Raw genomic sequence first — 15,735 nt, forward strand, 5'->3', positions numbered from 1 at the left:
GTATCGCATGGAAGGCTCCCCTGCTGAAGTCAGCCCATGTCAAGGCCCGTCTGAAGTTTGCCAATGACCATCTTGATGATCCAGAGGAGTCATGGGAGAAAGTCTTGTGGTCAGATGAGACCTAAATAGTACTTTTTGGTCTTAACTCCATTTGCCGTGTTTGGAGAAGGAAGAATAAGGAGCGTTATCCCAAGAACACCATACCTACAGTGAAGCACAGGGGTGGAAGCATCATGCTCTGCACAGGGGATAGGACGACTGCACTGTATTAAGGAGAGGATGAACGGGGCTCTGTATTGTGAGATATTGGGCAAAAACCTCCTTATCTCAGTCAGAGCGTTGAAGATGGGTCGTGGCTGGGTCTTTCAGCGTGACAATGACCCGAAGCACACAACCAAGAAAACCAAGGAGTGGCTCCGTAAGAAGCATATCAAGGTTCTGGAGTGGCCTAGCCAGTCTCCAGACCTAAATCCAATAGAGAATCTTTGGAGGGAGCTGAAACTCTGTGTTGCTGAGCGACAGCCCCGAGCCCTGACAGATCTAGAGAAGATCTGTATGGAGGAGTGGGCCAAAATCCCTGCTGCAGTGTGAATAATGAAAATTTTAGACCCCTCCATGTTTTCTAAGTGGGAGAACTTGCTAAATCACAGGGTGATCAAATACTCATTGACCTCACGGTATCTGTCTGCAAGTAGATGCATCGGAATGGAGAGGAGCAGGGAGCTTTATGCTTGTGGCTTGACGATCGTAGTTTGTACATAAAAACCACCAGGTTTTTAGATGACATTTTTTGTCTGCTTCTGATTCATCATGATTTGAATAAAGAAATAGTCAAAAACGCATTTTTGATCTCACCCTCCTCACTTTTCTATATGTCCTCCATCATGAGATAAATACTACAAGTACATGTTAAAAACACCAAAAACATAATTTTCATTGGAGTGGGACATGACATTAAGGACATCCTGTGTGAATGTTGGAATAATTTCAGACACTTACAGTCAGAGAACATAATCTCTGATTATGCTGAGCAGGATGTCGAGCAAATCTGGTCAAAAATGTGTCATTTTGCTGACAATAACTCCATGAGAGGAAGCTAACCGCATTCCGAAATCCAAACATCGTGCTGTCTGATAGCTCAGTTTACAGTTTTAAATCTCTTAATTCCTTGGCATTTCAGTTGGAAGGAAATCCAAGGAAGAACAACCCCCTTCAATACAAACTAGAAGATACTAACAATGTCATACTGTGTCAGACCAAATACTAAACAAAAAGCCTTCTGTTGACCATATACAACTACTGGGCCAGTAACCATCATCTCCATCACCATGACTACAGGAGGGACGCAACTCTCCAACTACACTTTGTACTAAATTTAAATTTAGCTTTCATTAATCACAGCTATTCACACTTTAAGAGAGCTATTTTCTGTCACGATGTTTGTTTGTGGTATAAAACACTCATGTGGGAAATCTATCATTTTCTCTCTTGAGAATAGAACAACTAACCAGTTTTTACTCTTTTATTTAAAAAAAGATTTAATGTGGCTTGTTTTTCTTTAAAAAAAATCAAAATCTTTACACATAAAAGGCTTCATCCACAACTATTTTTCCAAACTGCATCAATACAGGTAGTTTAAAAAAAGGTGGTATAGACCCACTCCAAGGACTTTTTTTTAAGTGTTTTTAACATGTTCTTGTAGCATTTTTCGATGATGGTAAACATATATAAAGAAAATTAAGATTAAATTTGTTTTTCTGAATCTTTTTTTATTCATGGTATATCAGGAGAAAACGAAAAATGTCGTTTGAAAAAGCTTGTAGTTGTTACGTACTAACAACCACAGGCTCCCTGCTCCGCTCCATTCGGATGCATACACTTGCAGACAAATAGATCCACGTACGTCTAAGCTAGCAGGAGAAAGTATAGGTGGATGATGGGAAGACAGGACAGGCTTACTCCGCACCAACGGTCACGCCGCCCACATCTCAGACGTGAATTTCTGATGAACTCCTGCTGCTCTGCAGAAACTTGAGTCTTAGGAATCGACACAGTTTTTTTAAAATTTGGGCTAATAACATCATAATCCTAATTAAAAGACCACTGGGAACGCTTTTAAGATAGATCAGAAGTTGATTAGAGTGGGTTTTTAGAGGAACCACAACTGAGTCAAGTTCATTTGTCTCAGAGTTTTATATGATCTTGAAAACTGATGGTAACACTAAAAGTTATATTAATGGAAGAACAACCCTCATCTATTATGTTTACAGAAATGCTAGTTTGCTTATCCTTGCAGAAATTAATTTAAACCTGCAAAACCTATTTTTATCAGAGTATTTCTTACCATTTGTGTAAGTACAGGGCAGCACTCTTCTATTGTCCTGTATGCAGTGTTATTTCAGTAAAGAGGGGTAAGATGTGACCATAGGAAAGCTTATTCTACTAATAATAAACAAATAAAAGGATTGAGACATTTTACCTTATTAATTAAGCACAAATTAGTATTGAAGTGTGTTTTGCCACCTTGTATGTTTAATAATGCAACGTGAACATGGTTTTCTGACTACCTTATCCAGTATAAGGTCATATTTGGAGAATGGATTCTATTTAAAAACAGGAATATAGAAGAGTATAGAACTACATGTGAGTGATAAACTTGGTTTTGATGCCTTCAGGACTTTGTCCACCAGTTGTACAATTTGCTTAATAACAATTTCTCTCCAGTTTTGCACTGAATGTATGACATGTATATCTAAACTCTTGTAGCAGCACAAAGGGTTTTACTGACAATTATCGTGGCTCCACCTGCCATTTTTTCATACAGCATTGTTGCATGTATATTGCAATATATACCCAAAATAAGAATTTGGTGCAGTTTACCAAAGAGTGTGGTAAATCTTTGGCTGGAATGACAGTTGCTGTTGGATACTTAGGCCACATTTACACTGCAGGTCTTGATGCTCATATCCGATTTTCTGACTATATCTGATTTTTTTGACGACCCGCTTACATCATCTTTTAAAAGTGACCCGTATCTGATTTTTGCATTTACACTATACAATGCTGAAACTATCAAACGTAGATGTTCTGAGGACTACGTAGCAGCATTTCAGCATTCCGCGGACCTTTTTCGGACTTTTGATCCAAGTGTTGAACCTTTCCTGCTCGATGACTTCTCTTTTCTGACCGTAGTCAGAAACACACGGGAGATTTCTTCGGGGTTCTCTTTTCCGTTCTGAACCCTCAGCCTCCAGAGTGGGTTAAGAAAGACTCCAAAACTTTTGGGGGAGACACCTTATTTTTAATTTACGGTTCTCCGACAGTCCCCCGCTCCGCGCTCACACCCCCGCGCTCACAGGAGAGAGGGGGGGCTCTCTCCTTACACACACGCACACACGCAAGCACGTGCGCGCGCTCACACACACACGGTCCGCATCATACACGCCCCCCAAAGAAATAAACGGCTTCTAGCCTGGTCCATAGCAACGGTGTCCCGCTTCATTAGTTACCGTTTGCGTCCGGACCGGACATAACAGCGGTTTCTGACTACGGTCTGAAGCCTGAGGCTGAAAGGTAACACGCTGACAGCAAAATCAGCGCACAAAAAGCACCTTAATAAGTCATGTGATCTCAGTTGGTTGTGTCCTGAGTTGACGTCACTGACGTACGACTCGCATTTACTGGGGAATATCCGATTTGCCTGCTTACATGGCACACGCAAATGCAGTTTTCCGATTCGTTTCCGATTTATTTCCACATATGAGAGAGGCCTGTATCCGATCTATGAAAAACGGAATCCATGCGCTTTTGTCCTGCTTACACATTCACCGATTATATCCGATCTGTGCCACATGAGAGGAAAAAATCGGAATTGGGTCACTTGAACCATGCAGTGTAAAGGCGGCCTTATTTAACACAAGTTTGCCACTGACAGTATTATATTTGTACAAATATTACCACATTTTATAGGATAGGTCCCTCTAAAGACTCTCAAGGTCACCGTACAGTAAATACTACACACAAATCAGGGAGGGCAGCATAGTACATTTTTGATATTCAGGAATTAAACAGAAAAATTGTACATTTTTGTTTGTATAAGAAAAGTTTATCTAAAAGTTACCTTTTCCTGAATGTATTTTTATTTATAATATGATGTACATTAGACTGGAGTATAGTAGTTTTGAGGCTTTATGGAAGATGACTCGATTAATACATTAGAGGGAAAGCAGAGTTAAAACCATAAAGGTCCATGAAGTGTTTTTTATTCCAGCTATCGATCAATATAAGTGGAATACAGCTTTTTATAGTTAACATAATAGACTCACAGATCTAAATGTGACTGTATTTGTTTATGTTAAGTTCATGCATTTCTCTGCTAATTAAAACTATAGAAAAATGCTAGAAGATGTGCACTTGTATAAAGTTTATCTCCACGCAAGAACTGAACTCTGTTCCCCTATTCACATATTTATACCCCAATGGCTGCAGAGCTGAAATACGAGGCAGTAAACAAGCCTCTGGTAGTTTTATGGTGTTCAACATCTCAAAAAAGGATAATTTTCTGCTCTTGTACCAGGATTTCCTAACTATTGGAAACATTGTGCTATTAATAATTTCTGTCTTGGCTGTATGCTAATAACCACAACTATAGTTCTTTGTTTTCCCATAAATCCTGGTTTTCTTTCAAGCCTTTGATTGTGATGTGATGCTGATTTCTGTATTTTACTCTTTGTACTCAGTACTACCTTTATAACACCTTTGAGAGTAGCCTTCTCAAGGATCGATGACTTTAAATGTACATTCACATGAGCATAACCTCCTATATATGAATACCAAGGTTTGTTTGTCTCTGGTTTTACACTTTAGCCTTTTAGAAGTTAGAGAAAAGGGATTTATGTGATCTTTCTTTATGAAATAGGAACACGTTTAATGAATTGTCTATCTGTTACTTTATATTTTTCCAATTTTGTATTCATTAAGCAGTGTAGTGTCTTTTGCTAACAGAGCCTTTGGAATAACAAGAAAGTTATTAAGTAATAAGAGCTTAGTTATACCTCAAAGTAGCAAAACTTTTGAAAATACTTTTGAAAATGAAAACCAATTCCCCCCCCCCCCCCCCCCCCACAGTCTTTTTTTGAGAATATCATCCTTATGCAGTTAGAAGAGTCTTTTGCAAGATGCTGCCTTCTGTAAATATGCATCTTGTATTGGTTTAGTTGTTAAAAAAAACAAACGCCAGGAGATTTTTATAGTTACCCAAAGTTAGTTTGGAGGGGGCTAATAGTAAACAAAAGCCATTGTTTGTTGAGTTTTTAGGGTTGAACCAGAAACAGGCTTTTCATGTCTTGGGCTTTCAGCATCAATGTGGACATGCAACACTGTTTGCAATCGGGTAAGGATTGGTTGGCTGTCACACAGTGGACTACAGTAATGATTTGCTGCTGCTTTGAAGTCTATATCACAACGGCAGAGTAACGCTTCATAAACAACACTAGCCTCTGGCCAAAGCCTTTTAGGATCTTAGCATGGCAATGAAAAACATGCCAAATGTTGGCAAAACAGCATTCTTTTTTTTTTGTCCTTTTAGTCTCCCTGATGTTTTTTCTTCTTCTTCAGAACTGCAGACATTGCAGTAGATGTACACACATCTGGTATTTATGTTTGAATTCATTCAGCAAACCTTTCGTTTCTGCTTTTCATAACATACGTGGACCTTGAGCTCTCCTTCTTTCCTGGATGTGTGAATGAAACAGCTCATTAACACCTAGCTAGCTGTGTTAATCTCAGACAGTAAGTGGAGACAAAAATGCACTAGTGGAAGGTTGGCATGGAGAGAGTATACAACCTGATACTCCTTCTCCTGAAGGAACAGATCATATTTATATATTTATTCCTCTCTCTTGCTGTAATGTTGTTTTCAAAAGGAGGGGATATGAAAAGGAAATAAAAAAGGATTTACTGGTTTGCTGATATAAACTAGTATTAAGGGTTAAATTTAAGGATCAAATTAGGGCTGTACGATATGAGGAAAACTCACGATATTAGTGATCAATATTGCGATGACAATATAACACACAATAAATTAACAAATAGCCAAAACAACAAAAACATTTCCATTTCACTGCAAAATTTAATTTAAATAAGAGTCAAAATACCTTAAATTATTCTCCAAATGACCTTCATCTAATTAGGAGGGCACCATCTAATATAAAAGCTCCATCCGATTGGTCAACAATGTGAATGGCTCCATCTGATTGGTTCAATGGATAAAGGGATTAATTCAATTCATTAAATAGTTAAAGTTGCCATAAGATTGTTTTTGCACAATTAAGGTTTACCATTTATTGCGATGTTCGCCAACTTTTGCTTTCTGGATATTGCACAGCTTGAAATTGCGATAACAATAAATTTGCGATAAATTGTGCAGGCCTAGATCAAATGCTTTTTGACTATTTTTTTGTACTGTAGCAAATGGTTTTATTTTTCAAAATATGAAAATGTGTATAACTGTCTTCACAGGACAGATAATTTCAAGGTTTTTGTTTGATAGTAGTTTTCATTTTTAAGTCAACATAGACCTTTTTGGTTTGATCCTCTCTTTTTCTCCCGTGCTCCGTCACTCGAACTACTAAAAGCTGTCTATTTCAGTGTGCTGTTTTCAGGTCATTGCTTTCTGTCCTCTGCCATCTACTTAGGTTTAGGGGGAATTTGTCCACTGTGTCCGCCCAAAGAACTTTTTTTTTTCCTTGCTGGCCCGTTCTGTTCACAGATTGTCTGGCTGTTTTAATATTTTCTTTCGTTTTCCCCCCCAGGCCCTCCACCAGTTGTACTATGATCCCAATATAGAAAACAAGAATTTGGCTCAAAAATGGCTAATGCAAGCCCAAATCTCACCTCAGGCCTGGCAATTCTGTTGGATTCTACTGAGCCCCGATAAGGTACAGGATCTGCTCATACTCAACTGTACATTTAAAATCAAACAAATTTATTTAGCTACACCCCCCCCCCCCCCCCCCCCCATTACCTTTTCTCACAGGTGCCAGAGATCCAGTATTTTGGAGCTAGTGCACTCCACACCAAAATATCGAGGTACTGGTCAGATATCCCCACAGATCAGTATGAGTCTTTGAAGAGCCAGTTGTTCTCCCAGATCGCCTGCTTCTCCTCTGGCTCCAAGATGGTGCTCACCCGACTGTGTGTGGCGCTGGCTTCTTTGGCACTTAACACGATGCCAGAGGCCTGGCCTGGTGCGGTGGCAGAGATGGTGCGGGTGTTTCAGGAGGAAGCGGGAGGCGTGGATGGACGGGCACGCTGCCTGGCATTGCTGGAGCTGCTCACAGTCCTTCCTGAGGAGTTCCAGACCAGCCGCCTGCCACAGTACCGAAAGGGGCAGGTATGTTTCCAGGCAACAGTTTCATTCGTTCGCCGTGCATTTGCCATCATAACACTAATGTCTTTAATCTCTGGCTATATTAGGACTAATTTGAACCTATTTTAAATGTAGATATGAATAAGTCTTCATCATAACACTTATGTGGAAAAGATTTTTTCACCCTATTTTGTGCAAATTACTTATAATTATCTTTATTTTAGTTTTTGTTCAAAGCTAAATCTGAATTTTGTCATTTAAACAAAAGGAATAGCATGTTTCTAAAGTCGTTAAGCTGAAAATACACATTGTTGAATGTGATTTGTATACCCCAATTATAATTGCTTGTCTAGGTCCGAGGAGCTCTGGCGAGAGAGTGGGGGTCGGTCTGTCCCCTACTGCAACAACTGCTGAGAAGGACCGATAGCCCCGGGGCAGTTAAAGCTCGCGTGCTGCGCTGTTTGTCATCATGGGTACAGCTCGATGTGCCCCTCAGCGAGAGTGAAGGCCTGGTGCATGACTGTTTTGGTGCGCTGCCTGACCCAGAGCTCTTCGACACAGCGGTAGAGGCCATAGTCAACGCCATTTCACAACCGGACTCCCAAAGGTAATGTAAAGTACACGCATGTACACACGCATGTAAAGTACACGCATGTACAAACTCAACATACAAAGGTTCAGTGGTAAGAGATGAATATGAAGCCATTAAAGGTTACTATTTCTGTCACGAGATGAGTTAAACTGGAGTGACAACAAAGACAAAGGGGAGAAAAATAACTTAATGGAAAAATGCAAGAAAAGTGGTAGTTTTGATGTTGGAAAAGCTTCACAGATGCAGAAGAGTGGATAAAAGAAAGAAGAAAAGGATGGATGGAAGAAAGAAAGAAAGAAAGAAAGAAGGGAGGCGGGGAGTGAGGGTTTGAAACAGGGCAAGTTGACAGCCGGGGGAGGAGAGCAGCAATTCTCGATTGCCTGCCGTTTCTATGGTTACGAAGCTAGGGAGAGATGTCATCATGCCCCGGTTGATTCAGACATGGCAAGAGCCCATTACCCCTCCCTTAGAGACAAAGCTGGTGGCAGAGGGAAAATGTATGTGTTAAAAAATGAGACTTTGGTCTGCTCACCTCTGGAGGTGCACTTCTGCCGCCAAATCCGGACATTAGCGTCCAAGCAGCTCTTGTGAATATAATTAACAGTAAAGATAAAGATGGAACTTTCTCTGTGGGCTTTCTTCTTAAATTTTTACGTCTTTGGACGTCTTATTTTTTAAGACCTAATTTCAGTATATTTTCCCTTCTGTGTCAGTGGAAGCTGATCACAGCAATGTACCATGTGCGTGTTTGTTGACGTGCATTAGTGAGGCTCTTCAAAGGTCCTTATTGTGTCATTAATCACATCCTCAGAGGCTGCAGCAGGGGCACAAATGACTCTTATTCAGGTACATTGCTTTTTTCATGTGTTTATCTCTGATTTAGAATAGAAACATACAGGTCGATTGAAAGTTTTGCTCCGTCGTTTTCAGTAAAAATATTTGATCCTTGTTTGTTCCCGTCAACCTTTCTTACATTTCTCAACTCTTAACATCTCTTAGCCCTCTTCCTTGGTCTCCTGTATTCTCTTTCCGTTTAAACGTATTACCGTCAACTCATTTGGGGGTTGTTATTGGTCCAGCTGCATCCTGTTGCCAGGCAACCTATTTCCCCCTCTTTGAGTGTTGCAGTAATTGCAGAGGGAAGCAGAGATGGAGGAGCGTTGGGGGAGGGAGAGGGTGAGACGAAAAAGAGAGGAGTTGCAGGAACGATGGCAGGACAGGAGCAGAAGGAGGGTCACACGAGTTGTTGAAGAGGAGACGGCATCTGTTGTGCTCTCTAGAATGTTGGGAATGTCGTTTTTTATCAGTGGAAACGGGAATATAAATATAGAGGCCGTTCATTCAGCTGTTTTTGATCACAGCAGCATCCAAATCAAAGCTTCCTTTCCTGAGCTGAGAGTGCATGACCTCCATCTCAAGGACCCTTGTTAAAAATTAACAATCTTCAGAGTGCATGAATGTACAAGTGCACGCACATTTGCGTGCACATACATTTACTCAGCCGCTAAACTTAAAGGCTGTTTCTGGCACTGCTCGTACTGTTGATAAACAGAAGATGTTGCAGAAAACATGCACAGGTGTTGGATTATTCGATATAGGGTTGATTCAATAATATTATACTTAAGTGAGAAGAAGGTTTTTTCCAAGGAATGCTCAGAAAGCTGAATGAGAAACTTGTATCTCAAATGCAGGACCACTCAACGGTAATTTTAGCTCAGACGATGGCCTGCAGGTAAATAAAAGTTTTAAAAAAAGTCGTGCAGAAGTCATCTGCTCTATCTTTAGCCTCAAGTCTGAAGGGTTCATATAGCTAAAATATCACCAGTATCTAAAAATAAACCTTATTTCACCATTTAAAATGTTTAAATAAATAAAAAAACAATGCCACAAGGAAACGTATTATCAGTTGCAACACAATTACATCAAAGAAATTATATAAAAACATTTTAATCCTGTTGCACATGTTAAATTAGCTTTGTTCCAAATGCTGCTAAGATCTCACAACCTTGCTGTGCCATTGATAAATATTCAAGTAACCTTATTGATATTCGCCTGAGAGATACCACACCTCCTGTAGACCACAGAACTCCCCAAAGACGTAGTATGGTTTGTGTGTGGAGCACTCACATGCACACTTACCTTCTCTATGACATTCAGGAAGTGTGCTCTCTGTCCTTCATCCCTGCACGTTGCTGTCATGAAGCATAACAGGACAAGTGATGGCTTATGTCATCACACGTGCAGATCAAGGCTTCGGTCTGTGTCAGAGAGTGTCGCAGAGCCTCTTTTATTCACGGAGCGAGAAATATAAAAGGCTGAGACAGCAGGAAGAAGACAAAATAAAAACTGGCAGCAATGTGGTGGTGAGAAAGAGCTGTGAATAGTTTTTCTGGTTTCTTTAAAGGTATGTGGAGCTTTTAGGCTGGCTGTGTTGGATCAAAACCTTTGCTGCCTGAGACAGATTTGATCTCAAGTCAATGCTTTTCGCACATGAGGGTCTTAATCGGATCATGCTAAGTGTGTGATGTGTTTGTGTTGATTCATAGATATGTAAACACTCTGCTGAAACTGGTTCCTCGAGTGCTGGCCCTCCAGGATCAGCTCAGAGCAGCTGTTCAGAATGGAGACATGGAAACCTGCCACGGTATTTGTCGAATTGCTGTCACACTGGGAGAGAACCACTCCAGGTTTGTGTGTGGCTTGGATTTCATAGAAACATAATGAATGTATGCAAAGTTTGAAACATTTATAAACCGTAGTGTCATTATCGACATAGGGGATCCATATTTTATAGAACTTGAAACCAAAAAATGATAAAAGAAGCTTTATTCAACCCACATTCAGCAATATTACTTTACATCTTTACAAATAAATGGGACATGAAATCCCATTTGGAAAAATAAAGTGAGGTTTAAAGTAAGGAAAGCTAGTTTTCAATGCCAAACCAATCAAATATAGTCGTAAATGTACCTTGTGGGATTGTTCCTCCAATCCTGAATCATTCGTTTTTTTCTTTTCATCTCCATAGGACTCTGTTGGAGCAAGTGGATCACTGGCAGAGCTTTCTGGCCTTAGTCAACATGATCATGTTCTGTACTGGCATCCCTGGTCACTATCCAGTCAACGAGACCACCAGCTCCCTCACACTCATTTTTTGGTACACGCTACAAGTAAGACATGTTAAAATATGCCTAAAATATGCTATCCTTTGTTAAATTCAGTCTATGAAACACCTTCATCATTTAGAGAGGAATTGGGTGAAGGTGCTGTGGTCAGATGAGACCAAAACTGAGCTCCTTAGCATAAACCCAACCTGTCATGTTTGGAGAAAGAAAAATGCTACCCATGACCCTTAAAATTGTTCGTGGATGGGTCTTCCAACAGGATAATGACCTTAAAACATACAGCTAAGGCAACCAAGGGTTCAAATACTTCAATGAAATGCAGATAAATGTTTATAAATTATTTTAAGTTGATTTCCTGATTTTCATAGTGATTTTCTATCTCTCAATGTTTAAATCAATCTACCTTTAGGATGACAGGCTATCGAGTTCTTTTTCAGAGGGCAAATCTACAAAATCAGCAAGAGATCAAATACTTATTGGCTCCACCTTTTGTCATCTTCTCCAGTTTCAAATAGGATATACTTTACATGATATAGCAATCCATATCAATGATGTCAGATTTGTCAGTGTGCCAAAAAACACACATGAAATAAACGAATTGTTTGTCAAGTCCATTCTATTATTTTGGTTTTCCCTTTTTTTCAGGATGAGATTATGTCGTTTGAGTCCGAGAAGCAGGCGGTGTACCTTCAGGTCTACAGGCCGGTGTATTTCCAGTTGGTGGATGTTCTCCTCCACAAAGCCCAATTCCCCTCTGACCAGGAGTACGCCTCCTGGTCTTCTGATGAAAAGGAGCAATTCAGGATTTATAGGTACAGCTGTCATTGTGTGTGAGTCTGTGGACTGCCTGGTAGGTTCTGCTGTGTGTGGTTGTGTTTTCAGTTGCTGCTAAGTGTTTCAGAGATGATATGTTGACAGGATGACTGGTCAGCAAATGAACGTATCTTTTGCTAATGGACCCTTATCTGGACTGGCAGCTGAGGAGGCAAAATCTGCCTGCCAAACTGATGAACAAATAAGGTTCAAGGATTCATGCCCCTAAGCTTGTCTGTGTGCGGATGTCTGCTTTTCAGGGTGGATATCTCCGACACACTCATGTATGTATACGAGATGCTTGGAGCAGAGCTGCTGAGTAACCTGTATGATAAACTAGGCAGACTGTTGACTAATACGGAGCAGCCGACGTCATGGCAGGTGGGTGAGAGGCACACACTGCAGTTTCAGTTCTTTTACGATACTAAAAGCATATAGCTGGTGGATGCTGAGACTAAAGGCTTTTGTAACCCTTGGGGCTTAATCGGGTTGCCTTTTGACTGAGTGCACAACTGTTCTATAGTGAAAATACGTATTAAAACACACACACCCAAAAAACAAAGCGGGAACCATGGATCCGTCTGATTTCCATCCACATCTTGAACTTTTTTGTTAACAGATTGAACTGATTCCACTGACTAACATGCTGGCCTGGAGCTCAGCTGTTGGCTGAAGCACTGTTATGGAGTCCTATACTGTTACATAAATATGACCTCATGCAAATACGCAATCAACCAATAAAATCTCTCATAAATATATAAAAAGATCATGAAATTGTGAAAAACCTACACACCGGTTTTAAATGAGCCACTATATTATCAAATATATTTCATTTTGCTTTAAAGACCTGTTCATTATTTTAAAAAAGCATTTTAAAATATTCATTTTAATCATGTTGTATATTATAATTCTGTCTTTTTTCAGAAACTCGGATTTCAAAATCAATATTTTCAAAAGTGACTGTTTTTATTTCATGTTGCTGTTTTTCAGAATGACTTATTTCTTAATGACCTTTTTCAGCAAAAAAACAAAAACAAAAGAATGCGTCTGTCTGTCAATCAGAGAAAGTGGGCGGGTTCTAAACGCACATTGGTTGATCCCTGGAAATCTACTCGTATTCCTAGATACCCGCTCTATGGTGTGCCAGTCAGAGAGATGGCATATTTCAGCGATATCTGCACGGCTTTGGATCAAATAGAGACCAACAATCTGTCTGCTGCAGAAGATGCAAACACCTCAGTTTTTGTAGTTTGAGGGTTTGTGTGGACCAAACCACTAAGGAGCTCCGGTCGTCCACATCTTGAAGCCCCTGTTGAAACACTCCTGACTCTTGTTCTCACGCCATTCGTTCATTCTTCTCTGCTCTGCAGCTAACACAGCTCTGCTGTCTGTGCTCACAGATCCAGTCTGACGTCACATCGTGCCTTAGACTGTGTGGCGGCCAGACAGACAGAGACCGGCTGCAGAAAGAGGAACAAGCCTGCTTGGGCCTCCTGAACCCTATGATATTTTTCCATTTTCATTGAGACAATGATTATAAATCAAGTCCTCTGATTTTATTTTTCCCTCTCGGGGAAAATGTTAAACCTTTCCTGCGAAGACGTTTCTGACCGTGGTCGGAAAACGCAGCGGAGATCCCGGGTTCGATTTGAGGTTCACTTCCCCGTTCGAACCCTCTGAGCCTCCACAGCGGGTTAATAAAAGAACCAGTCTGTTCATTTGGAGGAAACCTTTTTTTATTATTACTTTTCTGGCGAACTGAGCAACACGCCCTTAACTTGCGCTCACACATACACACACACACTATTGCGCTGCACCCTCTGATAGAAGTGGACAAAACCGCTGAGACGGCCATCATCAACTGTTTCACTGCAGGAGCTGAAGCAGAGACTCACTCTGGGATGATCTCATGAACTCAAACATGGAAACATTGTTATCATGTAGAACTATTTAAAATAAATACACCTGATTTCTTAACATTCTCCCTGTGCATTGTGCATCCATGCATTGTAAGTGAGATTATCACAGACACCGCTCCACGTGTGGCTATCAGGCTAAAAACATTAGCTGGTAGCTCCTCCCACACACGGCATGGTGCGTTCATGGAACTCCAGTTCATAGAAGCTTAGTGGAACTCCAACAGCCACCCAGGCTAACTTATACCACTACTATATTTTCACGAGAAAATGAAAACCGCCGAACCAACCACAAAATCACCCGCATTATGCACACTCGCCCAAAGCCATTTTTATCCACAAATTTAGAACCAAAACTGCCCAATTTCTGGCAACACTGTGGATATGTTGAGGTGCATACCGGCCCTAGTGTTGAGGGGTGTTAATTGCTCCGTCAGGTTGGCTGAAGCATCTTCGATCGATGTAGTTAGGGTGCTGCTGCTTATCTCTGAGTAAAGGAGTAGCTAATCACAAAAGTGTCGCCGCCTTGTCTGGTTTGATTGACAGACAGACTCGTTCTGCTGGTAAAGGTCTTCATGAACAATAAGTCATTCTGGAAAACAGCAACGTGAAAAAAAACAAAGATACTTTGGAAAATATTGATTTTGAAATCCGAGCTTCTGAAAAAAGACAGAATTATAATAATATTCAACATGATTTAAAATTAATATTTTAAAATGCTGTTTTAAAATAATGAACAGGTTTTTAAATCAAAAATGAAATAAATTGAATAATATAATGGCTGATTTAAAATCTGTGTGCAGGTTTTTCACAATTTCATGATCTTTTTATATATTTATGAGAGATTTATTGGTTGATTGTGTATTTGCACGAGGTCATATTTATTTATTTAATTATGAACAGCATAGGACTGTTTACACTGTTTCCCACAGCCATCATTAAATGTTGCTGTGCGTCACAGTCCTATTGTGTTGTAAAAACAGCAGCTCTGTTCTATCGCCACAAGTAAGATGCCAAAACAGTTTCCCAGCAGTTGGAGAAAAGATTACAAAACGATTACCTGTTGAGTTCACTTATTTTCCTCGTCACCTTTTCTCTTTTGTCACAATCTTTCTTTTTGTTGCTGAACCTCTTCTCCCTCTGCAGCACACCGAAGCTTTACTGTATGGTTTCCAGTCCATCGCAGAGACGATAGATGTGAATTACTCTGACGTAATACCAGGCTTGATAGGACTCATCCCCAGAATCAGCATCAACAATGTCCAGTTAGCAGACACAGTGATGTTCACTATAGGTGAGACATTTTAGATGGTTTAAAAGCATTTGTGGTTTGTAGAAGTAGAGTTGTTCATCTGACGACGTCTGTGAATGGCTGCTCTCCCTCTTAGGTGCCCTTGCTGAATGGCTGGCAGACCACCCGGTTATGCTCAGCAGCGTATTGCCCTTAGTGCTGCAAGCTTTAGGAAACCCAGACCTTTCTGTTTCTTCTGTTTCAACACTCAAGAAAATCTGCAGGGAGTGCAAATATGACCTGCCACCCTACGCAACCAACATAGTAGCAGTTTCTCAGGTTTGTTCACTCTTACACATCACTGCTCTCTATTTTATGTGATGAAATAAAGAATGAGATAGTAAAGCAGCTTGTTTTTTACACTCACAATAATAATTCAGTGATCTAATGCTTATTTTTTCTTATTTTTAGGAGGTTCTCATAAAACAAATCCACAAGGTCAGTGTGTCAATCTTTTGTTTATATTTAGTTTGTAAATTCAATTTAAACACCCACTCTAATAAAAATTGTGTTTTTGGTGGTTTTAACAGGACCTTTTAGCATTCTTCCCATGATGAAGGACATATATAAAGAAAATCAAAATGGCATTTCTGAGGATTTCATTATTCAAATTGTTGTGAATCAGTAGC

General features: G+C 40.1%; 1 protein-coding gene across 2 annotated transcripts in view; it reads left to right on the forward strand.

The window, feature by feature from the left end:
- The window catches only part of ipo13 (importin 13), a 35,619-nt gene that overhangs the window by 3,783 nt on the left and 16,101 nt on the right, over positions 1-15,735 (forward strand). For both annotated transcript variants that reach the window (XM_004068183.4, XM_020702611.2), the window contains exons 3-12: positions 6,813-6,938; positions 7,037-7,393; positions 7,723-7,976; positions 10,508-10,648; positions 10,990-11,131; positions 11,732-11,898; positions 12,160-12,280; positions 14,962-15,109; positions 15,204-15,385; positions 15,518-15,544. In XM_004068183.4, coding sequence (XP_004068231.3) covers positions 6,813-6,938; positions 7,037-7,393; positions 7,723-7,976; positions 10,508-10,648; positions 10,990-11,131; positions 11,732-11,898; positions 12,160-12,280; positions 14,962-15,109; positions 15,204-15,385; positions 15,518-15,544 — 1,665 coding nt within the window. The remainder of the gene's footprint in view (positions 1-6,812; positions 6,939-7,036; positions 7,394-7,722; positions 7,977-10,507; positions 10,649-10,989; positions 11,132-11,731; positions 11,899-12,159; positions 12,281-14,961; positions 15,110-15,203; positions 15,386-15,517; positions 15,545-15,735) is intronic.

This window comes from Oryzias latipes, chromosome 4 (genome assembly GCF_002234675.1).
Source record: "Oryzias latipes chromosome 4, ASM223467v1".
NCBI classification, from domain to species: Eukaryota; Metazoa; Chordata; class Actinopteri; order Beloniformes; family Adrianichthyidae; genus Oryzias; species Oryzias latipes.